The sequence below is a fragment of the Podarcis tiliguerta genome (genome assembly GCF_965153285.1).
Source record: "Podarcis tiliguerta genome assembly, chromosome: 14".
NCBI lineage: Eukaryota > Metazoa > Chordata > Lepidosauria > Squamata > Lacertidae > Podarcis > Podarcis tiliguerta.
In genome coordinates, this window is record NC_139547.1 from 10,957,326 (window position 1) to 10,976,747 (window position 19,422).

The 19,422-nt window shown below is 42.8% G+C and overlaps 1 protein-coding gene across 8 annotated transcripts in view; it reads left to right on the forward strand.

Annotated features, from left to right (window-relative positions):
- Nucleotides 1-19,422, forward strand: part of MYO5A (myosin VA) — a 120,437-nt gene that overhangs the window by 26,291 nt on the left and 74,724 nt on the right. For all 8 annotated transcript variants that reach the window (XM_083411760.1, XM_083411763.1, XM_083411765.1 and 5 more), the window contains exons 2-4: nt 1,502-1,612; nt 2,064-2,235; nt 8,939-9,083. In XM_083411760.1, coding sequence (XP_083267886.1) covers nt 1,502-1,612; nt 2,064-2,235; nt 8,939-9,083 — 428 coding nt within the window. The remainder of the gene's footprint in view (nt 1-1,501; nt 1,613-2,063; nt 2,236-8,938; nt 9,084-19,422) is intronic.

Consider the following 19,422-nt stretch of genomic DNA (forward strand, 5'->3'; position numbering starts at 1 on the left):
CTGATGTCACAGCGCATGGATTTATATGTGTGTGTTAACCACAAACGGTATGCTCTATCCCCACTCAGTAATGTAAGCTCTAGATTCCCTCGTGGTGGTAGAGTGAGCTGATTCCTAAAGCGTGGCAATTCTAGCAATTCACATTAAAACGATTTCAGCAAGGCAAAAATAGGGGCCATCATTTCTCAGAGACAGGTAACAAAAAATTGGTACTGTCCCTGGTAGGCAGGGACAGATGGAGTATATGGAAAGGCAGCCTTGCCACTTGAGAGTTTGTGAAATACGAGTGTTATCAAAATATCTGAATAGTCCTCTTGTCTGCCATCTGTATTTTCCACAAATTTTTAAAGAAACGTTGGACTCATTCTGATGCAGTGGCAAGCTATGGTTTGCTGCTCCATGACTACTCGTATGCTTAGTCTTCCCCTCCGGCTTCACCTGCTCGCATCCCCTCCTGATTTAGTGGCACAGCTGTTTGTTACAGCCAAATCATTTAGTGCAAAGCTGAGTTTGTCTGTAACCAGGACCTCAGAGCACAGTTTGTAATGATTTTTGGTGATGTTTGAGGTTAGGAAGAGAGGGTGCAACTTTTAAATGAATGACCTTAGTGCAACGTGTGAATTTATAACGGTTGTTTGTGTGGATGCATATGACAACAATGGTGCATTTTGTGGAGGGATGGGCACAATTTGGATTCTGATTTCAAGACCAGGATGTCTTGGACTGAATGTGTTGTATGAGAAAAGTTATATATGTGGGCGGGGAAAATAAATCTTTAGGAGTATGTCTTCTCTTTCCACAAGGAGTTTCCAGTTAGACCACTATATCATCTTTCTTCAAAAGAAAGTGCCTATTGCACTTCTAGATTAGAATCTTCAAATAAAAAACACGATGGATGATCTTCAGTCCTTGCCTTCAAGTCCTTTTGGTGGAGTCCATAGTGTCAGTACTTGGAGGCATTTTCCACTGCAGTAAAACCTAGGAGTCATTGGAGTGAAATTATAACAAAAATTCCCAAGCACTTTTTAATTTCCTAACAATCTGTATAGGCTACATCTGTTAATAAAGTTAAGTCAGTGCATGGAAGTAGTAGTTATTAAGTTAGCATTAATAAACAATTTCAGAAATTCTTCTCAAGTGGTGGTGGTAATAATTCCTGCCTGTCTTTGCCTTGAAGCATTCAATACATACCTGTGGGCATTGCATAATTTCCCTTGAGTTCCCTTGAGACACTTCCTAGATACCTTGTTTAGGATTGCATCCCTGATTTCAAATAAGTCCATAGGATTAACTGGGGATAAAAACTCAGTTCATTGGATTATTTCAATACAGTGTTCTCATTGAATTCAGCTGAAGACCATCATGTTTGCTGTAAATATTTCCCCCCATTACATGGCTGATAATTTTTAAAAGATAATGTTAGTGTGTGTGATTATTCTTATTATTTCAATACAAATTGCTGAGAAAATACAGCTGATCCTTTCTTAATTTTGTTTTGCAGTATGCAAGGATTTGGATACCTGATCCAGAAGTAGTCTGGAAATCAGCAGAACTTGTAAAAGATTATAAATCAGGAGACAAAGTCCTTCATCTTCGTGTTGAGGATGGCAAGGTAATGTTAACTCTTTTAATGTTTTTTTTTAAAATTTGCTATCATTTGCTGCAAAAGGTTACATGTTCATGGTCTTGTTTATTTGTAGTACAGGTGCCAACCATTTTGCACGGGGGTTCCATTTCCGGCCCCCGTGTACGTCGGCAGAGTGCGCTGCCCCGTAAGCTCTGCCCCACCCCATTCTGCCTCTACTCTGCCCTCTTCTGGATTCAAAAGGACCTGCACGGCGGCGATCGCACATCAATTAGACATGCCTGAAATTGTTGCAGCTTTTATTTATATTTTGCCTATTAACCCAAGTGCTCAATGTGGCTTACGGTATATTGTAAATAAAATTGGCAGTTATGTATGTGTACTCAACTATATCCATATACGTTTCTTTTAAAAAATGTATAGTGATGTGTTTGATCATTTTGGATGCATGTAATATATGCTCTTATTTAATTTCCAGGAACTTCAATATAGCCTTGATGCTAAGTCCAAGGAGCTACCGCCCCTGCGAAACCCTGACATACTTGTGGGTGAAAATGATCTGACAGCCCTCAGCTATCTCCATGAACCTGCTGTTCTTCATAACCTGAAAGTTCGGTTTATAGATTCCAAGCTCATATATACATATTGTGGTAAGCACAAAACCAGACTTTCTTATGTGGCTGGGCACGTCAGATAGCTATGGATATATTAAGTTATATGTTGCATTTAGGGCCCGTTAGTTTGTTTTTGGTTTCTTTTTCCAGAAATTTGTATAAATACTTTCTATTTATAAATAAAATCCTATGTAATAAAATTAAACCATAACATCCTGAAACTCATAAAATAGTAGAATACTATAACAGTACAAGACTAAAACAGCAGCACAAAGTAAAAACAAGCAGAACAGTTTAAAAACAGGTATAGAAAAAATAATAAGTCAAACTTCAGAAATTATTACCGATTTGTCACTGAAAATGTTAATCATATATGCAGTAATCCTTGTATGGGTTCCTTAACTGGAAACTGCCTTTCTGAAATGTAGGCTAAAAAACCTTAACAAATGTTTGTTTCCATTGGTTATAGGTAACAATTCTTTTTTTGCAGAAGAAATTCTGCTATTTAAATGTTAACATGTAAAATCAGATTATATGTCAACTACAAAATGACAAAAATAAGGTGTTTGGGAATCCCATAGAAGAGTCTGTTTTTAAAAAGTAATGTATTTAATTTTGAAAACCACTGTGGTATGTAAGCTTAGGGCTGATTCCAATGTTGGCAGAACATGGTAATGGGATAACATCATCTCTGCATGCTCAGGATATAATGTGGCTGTGCAAATGTTTGGCTGCACAGCAGCTTACAGAGCTGTGACACTGATGCAGATTCTTAGTACAGTCTAGCCAATTTACATGGGAAACAAATTTCACCACAACCATGTGGATTTTGAGCAGCAGTCAAGCTGTGTAAATAATGTTTGAAGTGGCCATACTTGGAACTAAATTCTCTTGAAATCTATTTTATTTGCATTCTATAAGTGTAGGATGCAATTCTTCCTTGGTGATGATTAGCACATAGTTGTGTTGGTTTTGCTCCATATAGCTTGACTTTCCTGTGTTCTGCCTTTGACTGTAGTAGCACCTGTAAATCAATATAGCAAATGATATATCTTGGCTAGAAGCCCCTCCATAAAGCCAAATGTAGCAGGGGCTGTTGCATTCAAATACTTAATTTAAACAAATATTATGCTATCACACTTTGGCATCTACTTTTGTAATAATAATAATTATAATAATAATAATTAATTATTTATTATTTGTACCCCGCCCATCTGGCTGGGTTTCCCCAGCCACTCTGTGCGGCTTCCAACAAAGATGAAAAATACACTAAAATGTCACATATTACAAACTACAAAGGTATTTTTGTTTTGATTTTGTTTGAAATCTCTTTAATGTTGTTCTGTAAAAACTGTCACAAGTGACACACTCCGAATTACAAAAATATATTTTTGGCATCAGTTTTTTAAATTCTTGGAGTATTTCTTTTGCAATAACTAGAATTAGAATGTTTTTAAACCACTGAAAGCTCTCATTTTTGGAATTCAGGTGCATATCCTAGTTGGTCATATAAAACTGCAGTGACCAGTTGGTTTTTAATACTGGTAGAGAAGACATGATCTTATCTATGCTGACACAGCCCTGAGCATATCTTGACTAGCAGGGCAAAATGTTAAACTCCTGATCTGCCATAGTAGAACAAAATAAACATAGACTTTTATGTGTTCTTAGGGATTTTATTCCAGAGATATTTCATCAGGCAAAAATATTAAAGTTACAGGTGTGCATACTTGGAAGTTAGTCCCATTGAGTTGAATGTGGCTTACTACCAAGTAATAGAGCAATCCGGAGTATCAGCATGTCACACTCTGAAGGGGTAATCCAAAAGAATGGGACCCTTTGGTTCCTCATATGTTGTTGGACTATAGCTCTACTCAACCTTGATGGTATTGCGCATGTTGGTTGGGGCTGATGCGGAGTGGAGTACAACATCTGTGGGCCACAGACTCCCCATCCCTGGGGATTATTGGAAAAACCAAGAGTTTATTAAAACAGTTCATTTTTCTTCAAGGCCTGAAATACATTTACACTTCCATTCTTTAAGCTATCCTTTGCAGGGAGAATGTTTTGGCTCTCTATCTTCTGAAATTAAAAAGAGAAACTTTTTAAAATGGGTTTTCAGTTTTAAGTGAATCTAGCCCATTCTATTTATAATTAGTTAGCAAGAACATTCTAACAACTGATAGAATTGAAAACTGTTTATTGAGTTGTACATAAAGCTACTTCAGTATATGTGTTCATTTTCACTAGAGCATTTCAAGAGGCCCTGGAGATACTTATTCCCTCTAACCTTTTGCATCTCTGCCTCAGAGCTGCAATCCTAATGATGTTGTTTTTTGAGAAAGGTGGAAGGTACCTGTTCACTGGGGATGCTTCACATGGAGCGGAAAAACAAACACTCTTTTCTTCCCAGGTGAACTGTGCCTACTTGCATGTTAGCACACCTGAATTGGCTCCTGGCATTCTCCTTTCAAATCAAACATTTATTTATAGATGATTGCATACCCTCCAACATTCCTGGGGGAAAAAAAATCAGGATGGTACTGCGTTGCTACATGGCTTGAGTCGGAGCCACTGCCTACCAAGGCTGGAGAAAGACGTTGGAAACAGGGAGCACAATAAACATATTTTGGGGCACAGAGATGTGTCCACTCCTTCCTCTCCGATCCTTCAATTTACCCCAGTATTGCAAGGGGTAAAGGTAAAGGTAAAGGGACCCCTCATCATTAGGTCCAGTCGTGACCGACTCTGGGGTTGCGGCGCTCATCTCGCTTTATTGGCTGAGAGAGCCAGCGTACAGCTTCCGGGTCATGTGGCCAGCATGACTGAGCCACTTTTGGCGAACCAGAGCAGCGCACGGAAACGCCATTTACCTTACCACCGGAGCGGTACCTATTTATCTACTTGCACTTTGACATGCTTTCAAACTGCAAGGTTGGCAGGAGTTGGGACCTAGCAACAGGAGCTCACCCCATCATGGGGATTTGAACCGCCGACCTTCTGATCGGCATGTCCTAGGCTCTGTGGTTTAACCCACAGTGCCACCCGCGTCCCTGTTGTAAGGGGAGCCTATCTCAAATCCCTTCCCAGCACCTGGATGAGTCAGAGCTCTAAGTCCCTCTTACAATGCCTGGGCTGTTCATTCCAAGTGCGGATTCCTCATGAGACTGTTCCCCCCACCATAACCCCCTGAGGTGGGAATTCCTTCAGAAGCACCGTTTGTTGTTTAGTCGTGTCCGACTCTTCGTGACCCCATAGACCAGAGCACGCCAGGCACTCCTGTCTTCCACTGCCTCCCACAGCTTGATCAAACTCCTGTTTGTAGCTTCCAGAACACTGTCCAACCATCTTGTCCTCTGTCATCCCCTTCTCCTTGTGCCCTCCATCTTTCCCAACATCAGGTTCTTTTCCAGGGAATCTTCTCTTCTCATGAGGTGGCCAGAGTATTGGAGCCTCAGCTTCAGGATCTGACCTTCCGGTGAGCACTCAGGGCTGATTTCCTTCAGAATGGAGAGGTTTGATCTTCTTATAGTCCGTGGGACTCTCAAGAGTCTCCTCCAGCACCATAATTCAAAAGCATCAATTCTTTGGCGATCAGCCTTTATGGTCCAGCTCTTGCTTCCATACATCACTACTGGGAAAACCATAGTTTTTACTATACGGACCTTTGTCAGCAAGGTGATGTCTCTGCTTTTTAAGATGCTTTCTAGGTTTGTCATTGCTTTTCTCCCAAGAAGCAGCCGTCTTTTAATTTCATGACTGCTGTCACCATCTGCAGTGATCAGGGAGCCCAAGAAAGTAAAATCTCTCACTGCATTTCTTCCCCTTCTATTTGCCAGGAGGCGATGGGACCAGTGGCCGTGATCTTAGTTTTTTTGATGTTGAGCTTCAAACCATATTTTGCACTCTCCTCTTTCACTCTCATTAAAAGGTTCTTTAATTCCTCCTCACTTTCTGCCATCAAGGTTGTGTCATCTGCATATCTGGGGTTGTTGATATTTCTTCTGGCAATCTTAATTCCGGTTTGGGATTCATTCAGCCCAGCCTTTCGCACGATGAATTCTGCATATAAGTTAAATAAACAGGGAGACAATATACAGCCTTGTCGTACTCCTTTCCCAATTTTGAACCAATCAGTTGTTCCGTATCCAGCTCTAACTGTTTTTATTTTGTGTTTCCCCAGAGTGGCTGGGGAAACTCAGCCAGATGGGCGGGGTATAAATAATAACATTATTATGATTGATTATTATTCTGTGGCTGTTCTGGCAGAATCAGGACTGTTGAACGGTATGTAATTGCAGTCTGTAACAAGGAGGCGTATCCTGTGAAACTGCAAAGCTCCACAGATGCATGGCACAGAGCATTTGTTACTTTAGAAGCTAATATGACTGACTGTTATTAAACACTAAATTTTATTATATATTACCGTATTTTTCGCCCTATAGAACACACTTTCCCCCCTCCAAAAATGAAGGGGAAATGTGTGTGCGTCCTATGGGGCGAATGAAGGCTTTCGCTGAAGCCTGGAGAGCAAGAGGGGTCGGTGCGCACCGACCCCTCTCGCTCTCCAGGCTTCAGGAAGCTATCCCCCCAGCTCGGCAAGCTCCTAGAGCGATGCCGAAGCTGCGTGCAGCTTCGCCATCACTCTGGGGTCGGGGGTCAGGGGAAGCTCGGGCTTCCCCAGCTCCGCGCCTGGGGAAAAAATATTTTTTCCCCCTTTATTCCCTCCCCCCAAAATCTAGGTGCGTCCTATGGGCTGGTGCGTCCTATAGGGTGAAAAATATGGTATTTAGCATTATATATAATTGATTATAATTTAGCCTTTAATGGCATGTAAGTGGCATATAAGTATATATAAAAATTTGCTTGTACCCACTGCATTGCTTCCCTGCAGATGCAATGATGAACAAATGGCAGGCCTCACAAGCCTGGAAGGACAATATGTCTTGAAATGCTCATCTAGATATGGTGTGAGCGTAATGGCAGAGAACCAATTATCTGTAGATGGTGTTCATAGTTACTCCTGTAGAAAACAATGCCAAAATAAACTTGCTAATTTTCTTGGTAATAACTGCATACAATGAGTTTCCAACTATGGGTGACTTTAAGTCGCATCTGCAAAGTGTGGTATGGGGCTGGGTATAGGGAAGAGCCTTAGTTGGTCTCTCTACTAACTATCTGCTGTTGGAAAGCTTCTCCCCACACCTAATTTTGGTGGCTGAAAGGGTACAACAGATCCACCTCATTCTCAAGTTGTTCCTTGGACCACATGAAAGATCATGTGGAGGCAACTATTTGAGGAAACAATGTAGGAAGAAAGAAAACAGTGGAAAGGTTATAAGGCATTGCAGTCAGTTAAGTGAATAAACAGCATTTGAAAAAGGTAGCTGGATCTCTAAAGCAGAGCAGGGGTCATCAAACTTTTTCAGCAGAGAGCCGGTCCGCTGTCCCTTAGACCTTGTGGGGGGCCGGACTATATTTTGAAAAAAATAATGAACGAATTCCTATGCCCCACAAATAACCCACAGATGCATTTTAATTAAAAGCGCACATTCTACTCATGTAAAAACATGCTGATTCCCGGACCGTCCGTGGGCCGGATTTAGAAGGCAATTGGGCTGGATCCAGCCCCCGGGCCCTAGCTTGTCTACCCATGGCTTAGAGCCTGTGGTTTGCTACACTCACTACATGTAGCCACATGCAGCCAAACTCTGGCTGGTGAGAGTTTTGAAGGGAGGCAGGCAGAGAAAGTTAATGGGGATTGTAAACCTAGGGGGAAGCAGGCGTCACCCGCCACTTATCTCCCTCTTTGTTTCTGTCCCTGTATCTCTCTGCGTAGCCTTCCAACTCCCAGGGGAAATTAGCTGGTAAGTGGAGAGAAAAACAGCTGCGGAAGCAAGGTGGTCTGCTGCCTTGTGTGCCTGTCTGTAGAAGAGCTCTTAGAATCAGACAGGCAGAACTTGGCTAAACATGGCTACTTTTGACCTATGAGTGTAGAATGTGCCTAGGGCTCTTGGAAAGGCTGCCTGCATATAGTTCCGATAGCCCCTTTGAAGGCTGACAAACAGGGTGGTTATCTAATAATAATCTATCTGGCAGCACCTCTTGCACAGATCATGGTATCTCTCCTTCATTTGGACTATAATTACATGAGCCTGTCTTACCCTGTGTCATACTGTTGGCCCCTCTAGTCCACTATTGCCTACTGTAGCGTTTAGCCCTGCTTGCCAAGGTCTCAGGCAGACGACTTTCCCAGCCCTGCTGCTTGAGATACTGTTGAACTGGAAATCGGATTCCCTGCATGCTGAGACTCTTCATCTCTCCCCAGTCTGTGGATAAGTCAAAGGTGCTGGAGTAGGCAGGAAACAGAAGGAGGTAATACAGCTCTTTCCCTGCCAATCAGCTACTTGAAATCTTTTTAAGCTGGGTGGGCTGTGACCTACTGTAAGTCATGAAGACTCAGAAGCCAGGAAAATGCTTTCAGCTGACACTCTGCATAGAAATTAGTCACCCTTTGTATGGTTTTCAGAGTGATAAATGGTCACCTATATACCTGTTTAGCTTTATATTCCTCATGACCTCTGTTTTCATGAAACAAATACAAAAGGGAGGAAAACAAGTTTTGGACAATTTCATGCAGAACAAATCTTTCTCTAAAATAGAACCCCCCACTTTCTTTTCTATTTAATATTTGCCAACAACATATCTCATAATTTTTCTCCCTAATTTTATTTTGCAGGTATAGTTTTAGTAGCCATAAATCCTTATGAACAACTGCCTATCTATGGCGAAGATATCATCAATGCGTACAGTGGCCAGAACATGGGGGATATGGATCCCCACATCTTTGCTGTGGCTGAGGAAGCATATAAACAAATGGCCAGGTTTGTGTGAAAGAGGCTTTCTTTCTTCCTGTCACAATAGCATAATTTTCTCCATCTGCGATATGTGTTTTCTGTGCGGAAAGGTTCTGAAAGGATTTTCCTTACATGTATGCTGTAATAAATATCACAGGGTTAACTGTTAATAATCCCAGTTGAAATGTCTGACAGGTTGCCCAAAATTTGGTTGGATACCTTAATAAATGTATAGCAAATAAACAACTTTCAAAAATATGCAGTGTACAGAGAATTAACAGAGAGAAACTCATTTACTCTTGAAGCACTAGAACTTTGGATCATTCAATGTTATTGATGGGTTTGGGACTAACAAAAGCAATTGCTGCTTCACATAATGTATATTTAAATTTTAGGTAGATCACCAGGGTCATAATAAAAATGTAGGGCTGACTAGATATTAGTCATGCAAGTTGAGTAGAAACTCCCGAGTATCTTGATCATTAGGTGAGCAGGACATCAGAGAAAGGTCATTTTTATGTGCTTTACAGGACACCTGGCATGCTGCTATTGGAGACAATGTCAAGAATCAGAGGTCCAGATATCACATAACACACTGCCAAACCATGGCTAAGCATGAGCGCGAGACCATGCAGGTTCTCTGAGGAAAAATCCTGGCTGCTTTGCTCCTCCCCTGACCCTGCTATTCAAAGTGAAACCATAATTTGGCTTAGTGTTACATCTAAACGGAGGCTCATGGCTTGTCTCTCTCCAGACAAACAATAAATTATAGCCAAGGCTTGTTCTTGAGTTATTGCTCATCATTTGTCTGGAGGAGACAAACCATAACCATGGGTTTGAATGTATTTTTTGAGCCATGCCTTGGGAAGTGCATCCAGGACCAGGGGAGAAGTCAAGATTTTTCCTTTGAGTACCTTTACATTCACCTGTTCATGCTTATGGTTTGGCTTGCGGAAGGGTAGGAAACCACACTGAGAAGTAGGACTGATCTGAAAAGTTATCTTACAGGCACCATCCCGGGGTCCAGAGCCAGTGTGGTGTAGTGGTTAAGAGCGGTAGACTCGTAATCTGGTGAACTGGGTTCGCGTCCCTGCTCATCCACATTCAGCTGCTGGGTGACCTTGGGCCAGTCACACTTCTCTGAAGTTTCTCAGCCTCATTCACCTCACAGAGTGTTTGTTGTGGGGGAGGAAGGGAAAGGAGATGGTTAGCTGCTTTGAGACTCCTTAGGGTAGTGATAAAGCGGGATATCAGATCCAAGCTCCTCTTCTTCTTTTACCTTTATCTTTGACCTTTTTATGGTGTAACATCAGGAGCCAGCAAGGCTGAGTGTTGGAGTAGGAGCAGGGAGGCTTAGGTTTGAATATCAATTCTGCCATGAGGAAGGAAAATATGAAATAGGATTTGGCTTGAATTAATCCGTGTTGGAGCAGCAATTAACCCCGCCATTTCAAAGGCCTATCCTGTAATGTGCAATCTTTGTCATCTATTATTTTTCAGTCGATATCCTAGAATTTGATAACTATTGTTGAATTTGACAATTTTCACACATTCCTTCTACCGAGGGCAAAAAGTTATAGCAGCTGGACATGGAAAGCCACTTTTAGCTGGGAATTGTGCCTAAGCTTCAGAATGAAGAGAAAATTAAATGAATTCACAACCATCCATACAATTTGCACTGGGCTAGGACTTCCGAGTTTGCTTTCTGTCTGATTTTGTAGCAGAGATGCTATGCAGACCCCTCATAGCGAGTTGCTTTCCACACAGACTGAGGTCAAATGTGGTTAGCATTGGAGCCTGAAGTTCATATGAGGTGCCCTGCTGGAAGCTGTTCACTGAGAATTAGCAGACTGTTGCAACAGTGACCTCAACGAAATAATCCTCAGGGAGTAACTTTCATCTTGCTGGCTCATTTTTTTTTTTGGTCCGGAATGCAATCTGTCATGATTTTGCAGATACTGATTATTTCCATTTGCATGTGTGCTTAGCTTTGTAGAAAGTGTTTGTACATTATCAGTTGTTCATTCTGCATATTTCAGCTGGGTCTGTGAGTAGAATGTGGGAGAGGGAGAAATGATACATTGCCAAATAAAAATGCATACGGTTCCATAAAATCTCTCTTAGCGCAGCCTTTCCCCAGTGTGGCACTGTCCAGATATTGTGTACTACAGCAACGCCCATCATCCCTGACCATTGTCCATGCTTGCTGGGGCTGAAGTCAGTTGTAGTCCGCAACATGTGGAGGGCACCAGGCTGTGGGAGGCTGGCTTAGAGCTTTTATCAAGCATCTGGTGCATTTAAGCCATGATTGATTAATAGCCCTAAGGAGCTTCAGTCCTTCGTGTTGGAAGGGGCGCCACTAAATCCTCGACAGGTTTGATTCAGAAGCAGCTCTCGCTTGTTGCTCCAGATGTTATCAGTCTTTGCGGTCAGCAGTTTTTCCGGAGGAGTGGGCTTAAAATTAGGACATGTTTTTTTAAACCCGTTACTAATGAAGTAAACCCCACTTATGTTAAGTAGCATGTGCTGTGTTTAGGGTTAGTGGTCCAAGTTTGACGCACCCTTAAATTATTCTAAAGCCCCAATCCAGTGGGAATTTCTCCTGTGCAATCCAGTGGGAATTTCTCCTGTGCAGTCTCCATTGGAACGCTGGGGACAAATGTGGTCTTGCATGGCTCCCCCTTCATTTCAGTGGGTTGTTGCATCTTGAAGAATAAAATCACCCGGGGAAATGTTGAGTGGATGAATCTGGGTGTGTCAGATGGGTGAACTACCCCTTTTGGATGAGGGGTGCTAGCTGCTGCTGGGTGTTTTGTTTTTTTTGGAGGGGGACGGGTTCAGAATTTTTTTAAAAACATCATTCATTCTTTAAATGGAAATGTCACCAATGGAAAGGCTTAAAAAACACACACTTAGACTGGGTGAATAAGTCCTCTAACTGAGGCCGTATATCACCAGCACCAGCCCAGCTATTGCTCAGCAATATTTTTTGCATTCTCCACTATAAAGTATTGCAAAGTTGTGCAGAATATAAGATTAAGGGCAGGCATGATGGTTGACTCTGAATATCTGAACAGTGGTCACACAGAAGATGGAGCAGACTTTAAGGGAAGCAGATTTTGGATAAATCCTAGGAGAAATTTCCTAATGGTATTGACAGGGGAAGAGACTAGATATCTTCAAATTCTGTGATTAAAACCATACTGTAACAAGGCACTCTGATCAGCCTGATCAGAGTCAGCTTTTTTCTGGTCCCCACTAAAAAGGTAAAGGTACCCCTGCCCGTATGGGCCAGTTGTGTCCGACTCTGGGGTTGTGTGCTCATCTCACTTAAGAGGCCGGGAGTCAGCGCTGTCCGAAGACATTTCCGGGTCACGTGGCCAGCGTGACGAAGCTGCTCTGGCGAGCCAGCACCAGAGCAGCACATGGAAACGCTGTTACCTTCCTGCTATAAAGCGGTACCTATTTATCTACTTGCACTTGGTGCTTTCGAACTGCTAGGTGGGCAGGAGCTGGGACCGAACGACGGGAGTTCACCCCGCCGCGGGGATTCGAACCGCCGACCATGCGATCGGCAAGTCCTAGGCACTGAGGTTTTACCCACAGCGCCACCTGCGTCCCGGTCCCCACTAGGTAATGTTAAAATACGTAGAGGCAAGTTAGTCCCAAGTTTGTAGATTTCCATGCTTTCTATACCTTGAATTGTGTGAGCTGTCATGTCTTAATCGGTGTTGTTTAACTGTGAGCTTTAATATCTTTTTAGCTTATTAAATATTAATGGCCTTTACAAAAACGGCACAGAAATTTCTTTTAAAATTCTTTTATATACACCATCCAATAGATAAAAAGAAAAAAATACATGCAAGTACCAGATTGTACCTTAGTTAGGGCATTCATTTTTATACATCACTTCTGGATTGGAGGTGCTTTAGGGTTCTTTAAATTTATTTTTTTGTTAATACTATTAAGCACTTTCTAAAAAGATTAACCAAATTACTTTTTGGCTATTACAGTGGTATCTCTGGTTACGTACTTAATTCGTTCCGGAGGTCCATTCTTAACCTGAAACTGTTCTTAACCTGAAGCACGACTGTAGCTAATGGGGCCTCTTGCTGCTGCTGCGCTGCTGCAGCACGATTTCTGTGCTCATCCTGAAGCAAAGTTCTTAACCCAAGGTACTATTTCTGGGTTAGCAGAGTCTGTAACCTGAAGCGTCTGTAACCTGAAGCGTATGTAACCCGAGGTACCACTGTATCACAATTCTTTAGGTTATTTAAAATACAGTATGACTTGTGGTGCAAGTCTGTCATTCATACTACTTCTGGCCATTAAAAACAATAATATCACATTATACCAAATGCATGGAAATTCAGAAACTTATTCATAGCTGCTTCTAGGAGTTCTACTATGGACATACTTAATCCAAGCTCATGTATAATACCATTATACGTAATACCATTAGCGTAAGATCCTACAAAATACTTTCTTTATTGCTACCAATGATGTGGAGCATAGGTGGCATACATAATTCATTGTTCTGTAGAGAAATCAATTTTGCATCTCCTTTCCTAGACAAGCTGTACATGGCAGTTTTGTGTAAGTGAACTTTATTGGTGGTGTGTGTTCTAGGAAACTGCTGATCAGCTCTGGCCAGTTTGCCTTGCAAATACTTTTTGAATTAATTGAAATGGTGGTTGTAACCTTTAAAACACAACATTAATATTAATATTTAAAAGAGGATTAGACAAATTCATTGAAGACATGTCTATCAGTGGTTCCTAGCCGTGATGGCAACGCTCTGCCTCCATGTTAGAAGCAGTAATAACCCAATATCTCAAAATTAACCTGGCTAATCATAATGCTTACTGAGTGCTTTTGCATCTATCAATCTTATGACACCTGATAGCTAATGCATCCACCCCACATCTCTGAAAGGAAGAGTACAACTTAATTATCCTATTTGGACCACAATTTATTGCACAGGCCAGTGCAAAAGGCAAAGCTTTCTTCTTGCTGTGTAACGACGTGCAAAGATGTGGCTTAGGATCAATTAAGGATCTTAATGGTCAATTTTATGAAGAAAGTAATTGACAAGATCCCAAAAGTACTTTATAAGAATTATGTTCTAGAGGCAGTGGACTGGAAGACAAAGCAAGATAATAAATTGCAAGTTCAGACTTTTTTTGTTTGCAGAATGTTCGTTAAAAACACCAGAAGAAAAGCAAGATGACAGGAGCGGAATGATAAGTGCAAATAACAGATTAGAAAATAGTACATCCTGTCTTCCTTCAAGATAGTAGGCATATAATTTGCTTGTTCATTACATTTTTTAACCCACTTCTTTCCAAGGAGCTAAAAATGAACACACGCTTAAACTCTCGCCTGTTTCATTCTTGCAGTAACTTTCTGAGGTAGCTTAGGCTAAGAGATGGTGACTGGTTCAAGGGTCATCCTGCCCACCTAGCAGTTCGAAAGCACGTCAAAGTGCAAGTAGATAAATAGGTAGCGCTCCGGCGGGAAGGTAAACGGCGTTTCCGTGCGCTGCTCTGGTTCGCCAGAAGCGGCTTAGTCATGCTGGTCACATGACCCGGAAGCTGTACGCCGGCTCCCTCGGCCAATAAAGCGAGATGAGCGCCGCAACCCCAGAGTCAGTCACGACTGGACCTAATGGTCCCTTTACCTTTACAAGGGTCATCATAGTTAAAGCATAAACTATGGAATTTGATCCCACAGGAGATAGTGATGGCCACCAACAAGGCAGTGATGACCTCCTCCTCCATATTATTATTGTTGTTGTTGTTGTTGTTATTATTATTATTGCAATTTATTACCTGCCTTTCACCTTAAGGTCCCAGGGTGTGTTACAAATTAATATTAATATTTAAAAGAGGATTAGACAATTCATGGAGGATAAGGCTATCAATGGGTCCTAGGCATCCTTATGCCCTGCTTCCATGGTCAAAGGCAGTAATGCTTCTGAATTATGAGTTGCTGGAAATGGCAAAAGGGGATAGCGCTCGTGTGCTTGAGTCCTCTTGTGGGTTTCTGCACAGGCATCTGGCTGACCACTGTGAGAACAGGATGCTGAACTAGGTGGGCCATTGGTGTGATCCAGTAGGCTCTCCCGAGCTTTGTAACTGAGTGGAGATTTGAGCCTAGGTCTCCCTGAGCCTAGTCTGACACTATCACCATTGCACCACACTAGGGTTTCACACTCAGGCACTGACCAGCCTCCAAACTGCTTGGTTTCAGCAGTGTTACCACATCATTTGTCTTCAGTTCATAGCCTTTCTCTTCTTCCTAATTTTAAAAGCGACAAGGAAGGATTTGGAAATACTGGATGTCTCAAGACAATTGTGACTTGAAAGGGCTTGAACAGCAGTCCAGACTTCTTTAAAGAGCAGTGCAGTTGCCTTTGTAAAAACCTGTCACTAGATTTTGCATATCTACCAGTTTTTATCCATTTCCTTGCCTGCAATAAAATAAGATTGCTGTCCATCCAGTTGCTAGTTGCACGATTGATGTCTTGCCTAGTCTCGCCTCCAGTCCCCACAGGTTTTGATGCTGGACTATCGCTGCGTGCTTCCCATTGTGCCGAACACCCCTTCTATCAGTAGCTCATTCGTAGCTATCCGTGGTTCTGTAACTCCTGGCCTACCTTTGCTGGACAGAGGTTGAAAGCAAACTGGATCTCTGCCCACCAAGGCTATCTCCCACAGGCTCCACCTCCTTTTGGAGAACTTAGCGTATTTTTCGCCCTATAGGACGCACCATCCTATAAGGCGCACCTAGTTTTTTGGGGGGAAATAAAGGGGGGAAAAATTATTTCCCCCCCAGGCGCGGGGCTGGGTCGGGGGAAGCTCGAGCTTCCCCCGACCCCAGCCCCCAGAACAGGCAACTCTCCGCAAGCCGCGGGAGCCCAGCGCCGGGCTCCCACGCATTGCGGAGAGCTGCGCCAAGCCTGGGCGCGCTGAGCTCAACGCGTGCAGAGTTTAGCTTGCAGGCAACTCTCTGAGCGCCGGGGTTTCGGGATAAGAGGCAGGTCTGTGCAAGCCGGGGGAGGGCTCCCGTGGCTTGCGCACAGCTACCCGAAGCCCTGGCGCGACTGCTCAGCGCGCCGGGGCTTCGGGATAAGAGACAGCTCTGTGCAAGCCGGGGGAGGGCTCCAGCGGCTTGCGCACAGCTACCGAAAGCCCCGGCGCGACTGCTCAGCGCGCTCGGGCTTCGGGGTGCAGGCAGCTCTGCACAAGGCAGGGGAGCCCGGGGGGGGGGGACTCCCGCGGGCTCCCAGGGCTTGCAGATAGCTTTCTGAAGCCTGGAGAGGGAGAGGGGTCAGTGCACACTGACCCCTCTCGCTCTCCATGCTTCAGCGAAAGCCTGCATTCGCCCCATAGGACGCACACACATTTCCCCTTCATTTTTGGAGGGGGAAAAGTGCGTCCTATAGGGCGAAAAATACGGTAGCTTCTTCTGTGCTGCTGTACCTAAGGGGAGATACTGTGAAAGCCAGTGGGTCCCTCAAGCCCAGGAGAAGACACCAGTGAAGTCTCCTGATCTCCAGCAGAAACTGGTCCAGCTCCTTATCTGGTGCCTATGCAACCATTGACTCTGTGTCTAGATTGCTGCTGGGCTCAGGATTCGTGCCACCAAGCTTGGCAAACTATCTATGGCTATGACTACAGGTATTCTATAACCTTAGATACTGAGAGGCACAGTTTTATTCATGAATCAATTCCAAAAATAATCACTTACAATTACAGTGGTACCTTGGTTTAAGAACAGCTTAGTTTATGAACAACTAGGATTAAAAGCTCTGCAAACCCGCAAGTAGGTGTTTTGGTTTGTGAACTTTGCCTTGAAATAAGAACATGTTTTGCTTCCTGTTGAGTGTGTTCCATTTGTAAACTGAGTTCCCCACTGCTATGGGAAAGCACGCCTTGGTTTAAGAATGCTTTGGTTTAAGAACGGATTTCTGGAATGGATTAAGTTAGTAAACCAAGGTACCACTGAATAGTCTTTGCTCTGATAAGTGATTATTAGAATCTGTGTGACATTATATCCTAAATTTAAATATAATCAAATTGCCCTGGATTGTAGAATCATGTTTCATATCACAAAACTAGCTTTCTGAATAAAAATGACACTGAGTCTGGTGGCATGAAGCCTTCTAAGCCTGGACTGGGGGGAAAGTTCAAGTTCAAGCTACGAAAATGCACAATGAATTCCTGTCTAGCATAGAGATTCACTGCAGAATAGACAGCACCAGCTGATTCTGCTTATATAGAGGCTGTCTGTGCCAGGTACTTGCCAGAGGGTGTTATAATAGGCTGCATACAGGGAATTTAATAGTGTATTCTGCATAGCCCTAGTGAGAGAAAGTGTGTGTGTGTGTGTAGGTGGGGTGGGGCCTATACTGATGTTAGTAAAGACTGCTAATGTGCTTTGAAGGGACTACAGAGTGCCTCTCAAATGTTTCCATCAGTAATATATAAATCCTTATCAAAATGACTTTTCAGGAAAGTTGTATTGCATTTAACCTAGAGGAAGAGCCATCTTGGTATACTAGACTTCCCTGTGCCCCAGCCTGTTAAAAACTATGTACTGATTGTAAGCACTGTGTATTCTAATAAGGTTTTGTATTGGGTTTAATCCTTGTCTTGTGTATGTTCTCCTTCCCTTTTTCTCTTCCCCTTTTAAACATGGAGCAATTGTGTGTTTCCCCAGAGCCTATTATAACTAGCTGCCCCTGTTTCTGCATTATTATTACAGTGGTACCTCAGGTTACATACGCTTCAGGTTACAGACTCCGCTAACCCAGAAATAGTGCTTCAGGTTAAGAACTTTGCTTCAGGATGAGAACAGAAATTGTGCTCCGGCGGCGCGGCAGCAGCAGGAGGCCCCATTAGCTAAAGTGGTGCTTCAGGTTAAGAACAATTTCAGGTTAAGTACAGACCTCCGGAACGAATTAAGTACTTAACCAGAGGTACCACTGTATTTTTAACAAATCTGCCCTGGCATGTTTAACTTGAGATTGCATGCAATGTATTAATATGGGAAAAGTTGGAGCTGGTTTCAGACCTTCTGCAAGAGCTGATCTCAGGCTTGAACATGAAGTGGATGTCTTTACAAACCTTCATTCTGAACCCCCAATCTCTTAAGCCTGCATTTCAACATATATTGTGCATTTTTTCTTCCCCCTGCTTGTTGAAGACTTGCAGGAGAGAAGGAGCCATTCACACCTCATGGAAAACTAACTTGTAAAAATACGTGCCATATTTCGCTGAGCTCTCTCCGTCACCAAGTCAACATCACATTGTTGTGTCATTCAGCTTTCCCGGGCTCCATAGAAACAGGTACTGGGGTCCAGCTAGATTTGTCTTTGGCATGCAGAAAGTCCTGAATGGGTATGCCAGTTTCCTTCCTGATGTCTTGCTCTTCAAGGGACATGTTGCATCTTACTTCGCCAAACCTTTATTAGGCATTGCAAGTATAGGCCATCATAAAACATCCATATATAAAAATTTAAAATATATACAAATAAACAGCCATGTAAAATATATAATGATGAGGATTTTCATTGGGATTTCTTCCCGCTCAATAGTGCCATTCACCACGTTAAGAGATACTATTGACAAAAACTCGGCCACCCTTACAGTTACTTCGGGATTAATGTCAGACAGATAAAATCTGATATTTTCATTGTGCCATGATGTTAGGCGACCCAAAAAATGGGATAGCATGCGTCTGCGTAGCTGGTTGTACAATGGACAGTAGAAAATGATACGTTTATTTACAGCTGACTCGATGTTTTGCTTTTCAATGAAAATAAAAGTGAGTTACTGCTGAGGAGATACGCTTTGCCTGTGTTATAGCACATGTGCAATGGTTTGACCAACCTGAGTTGCTCTGGAATAAAATCCCGAGATATCTGTGTATCTTTACTTGCACATTCAAAGAACATTCGCAATGTCTGTCATTTCTGGGGATGTTTACCGTATTTTTTGCTCTATAAGACTCACTTTTTCCCTTCTAAAAAGTAAGGGGAGATGTGTGTGCGTCTTATGGAGCGAATGCAGGCTGCGCAGCTATCCCAGAAGCCAGAACAGCAAGAGGGATTGCTGCTTTCACTGCGCAGCGATCCCTCTTGCTGTTCTGGCTTCTGAGATTCAGATTATTTTTTTTTCTTGTTTTCCTCCTCCAAAAACTAGGTGCGTCTTGTGGTCTGGTGCGTCTTATAGAGCGAAAAATACGGTAAATATCTGCCCTTGACAAAAGCTGAGGGGAAAACGTTCAGTCAGGCTAACATAAAGGTCCTGCATTGGACTGGAATTATTAATTTTGAGATATAAGTGACCCTGTTATCTGT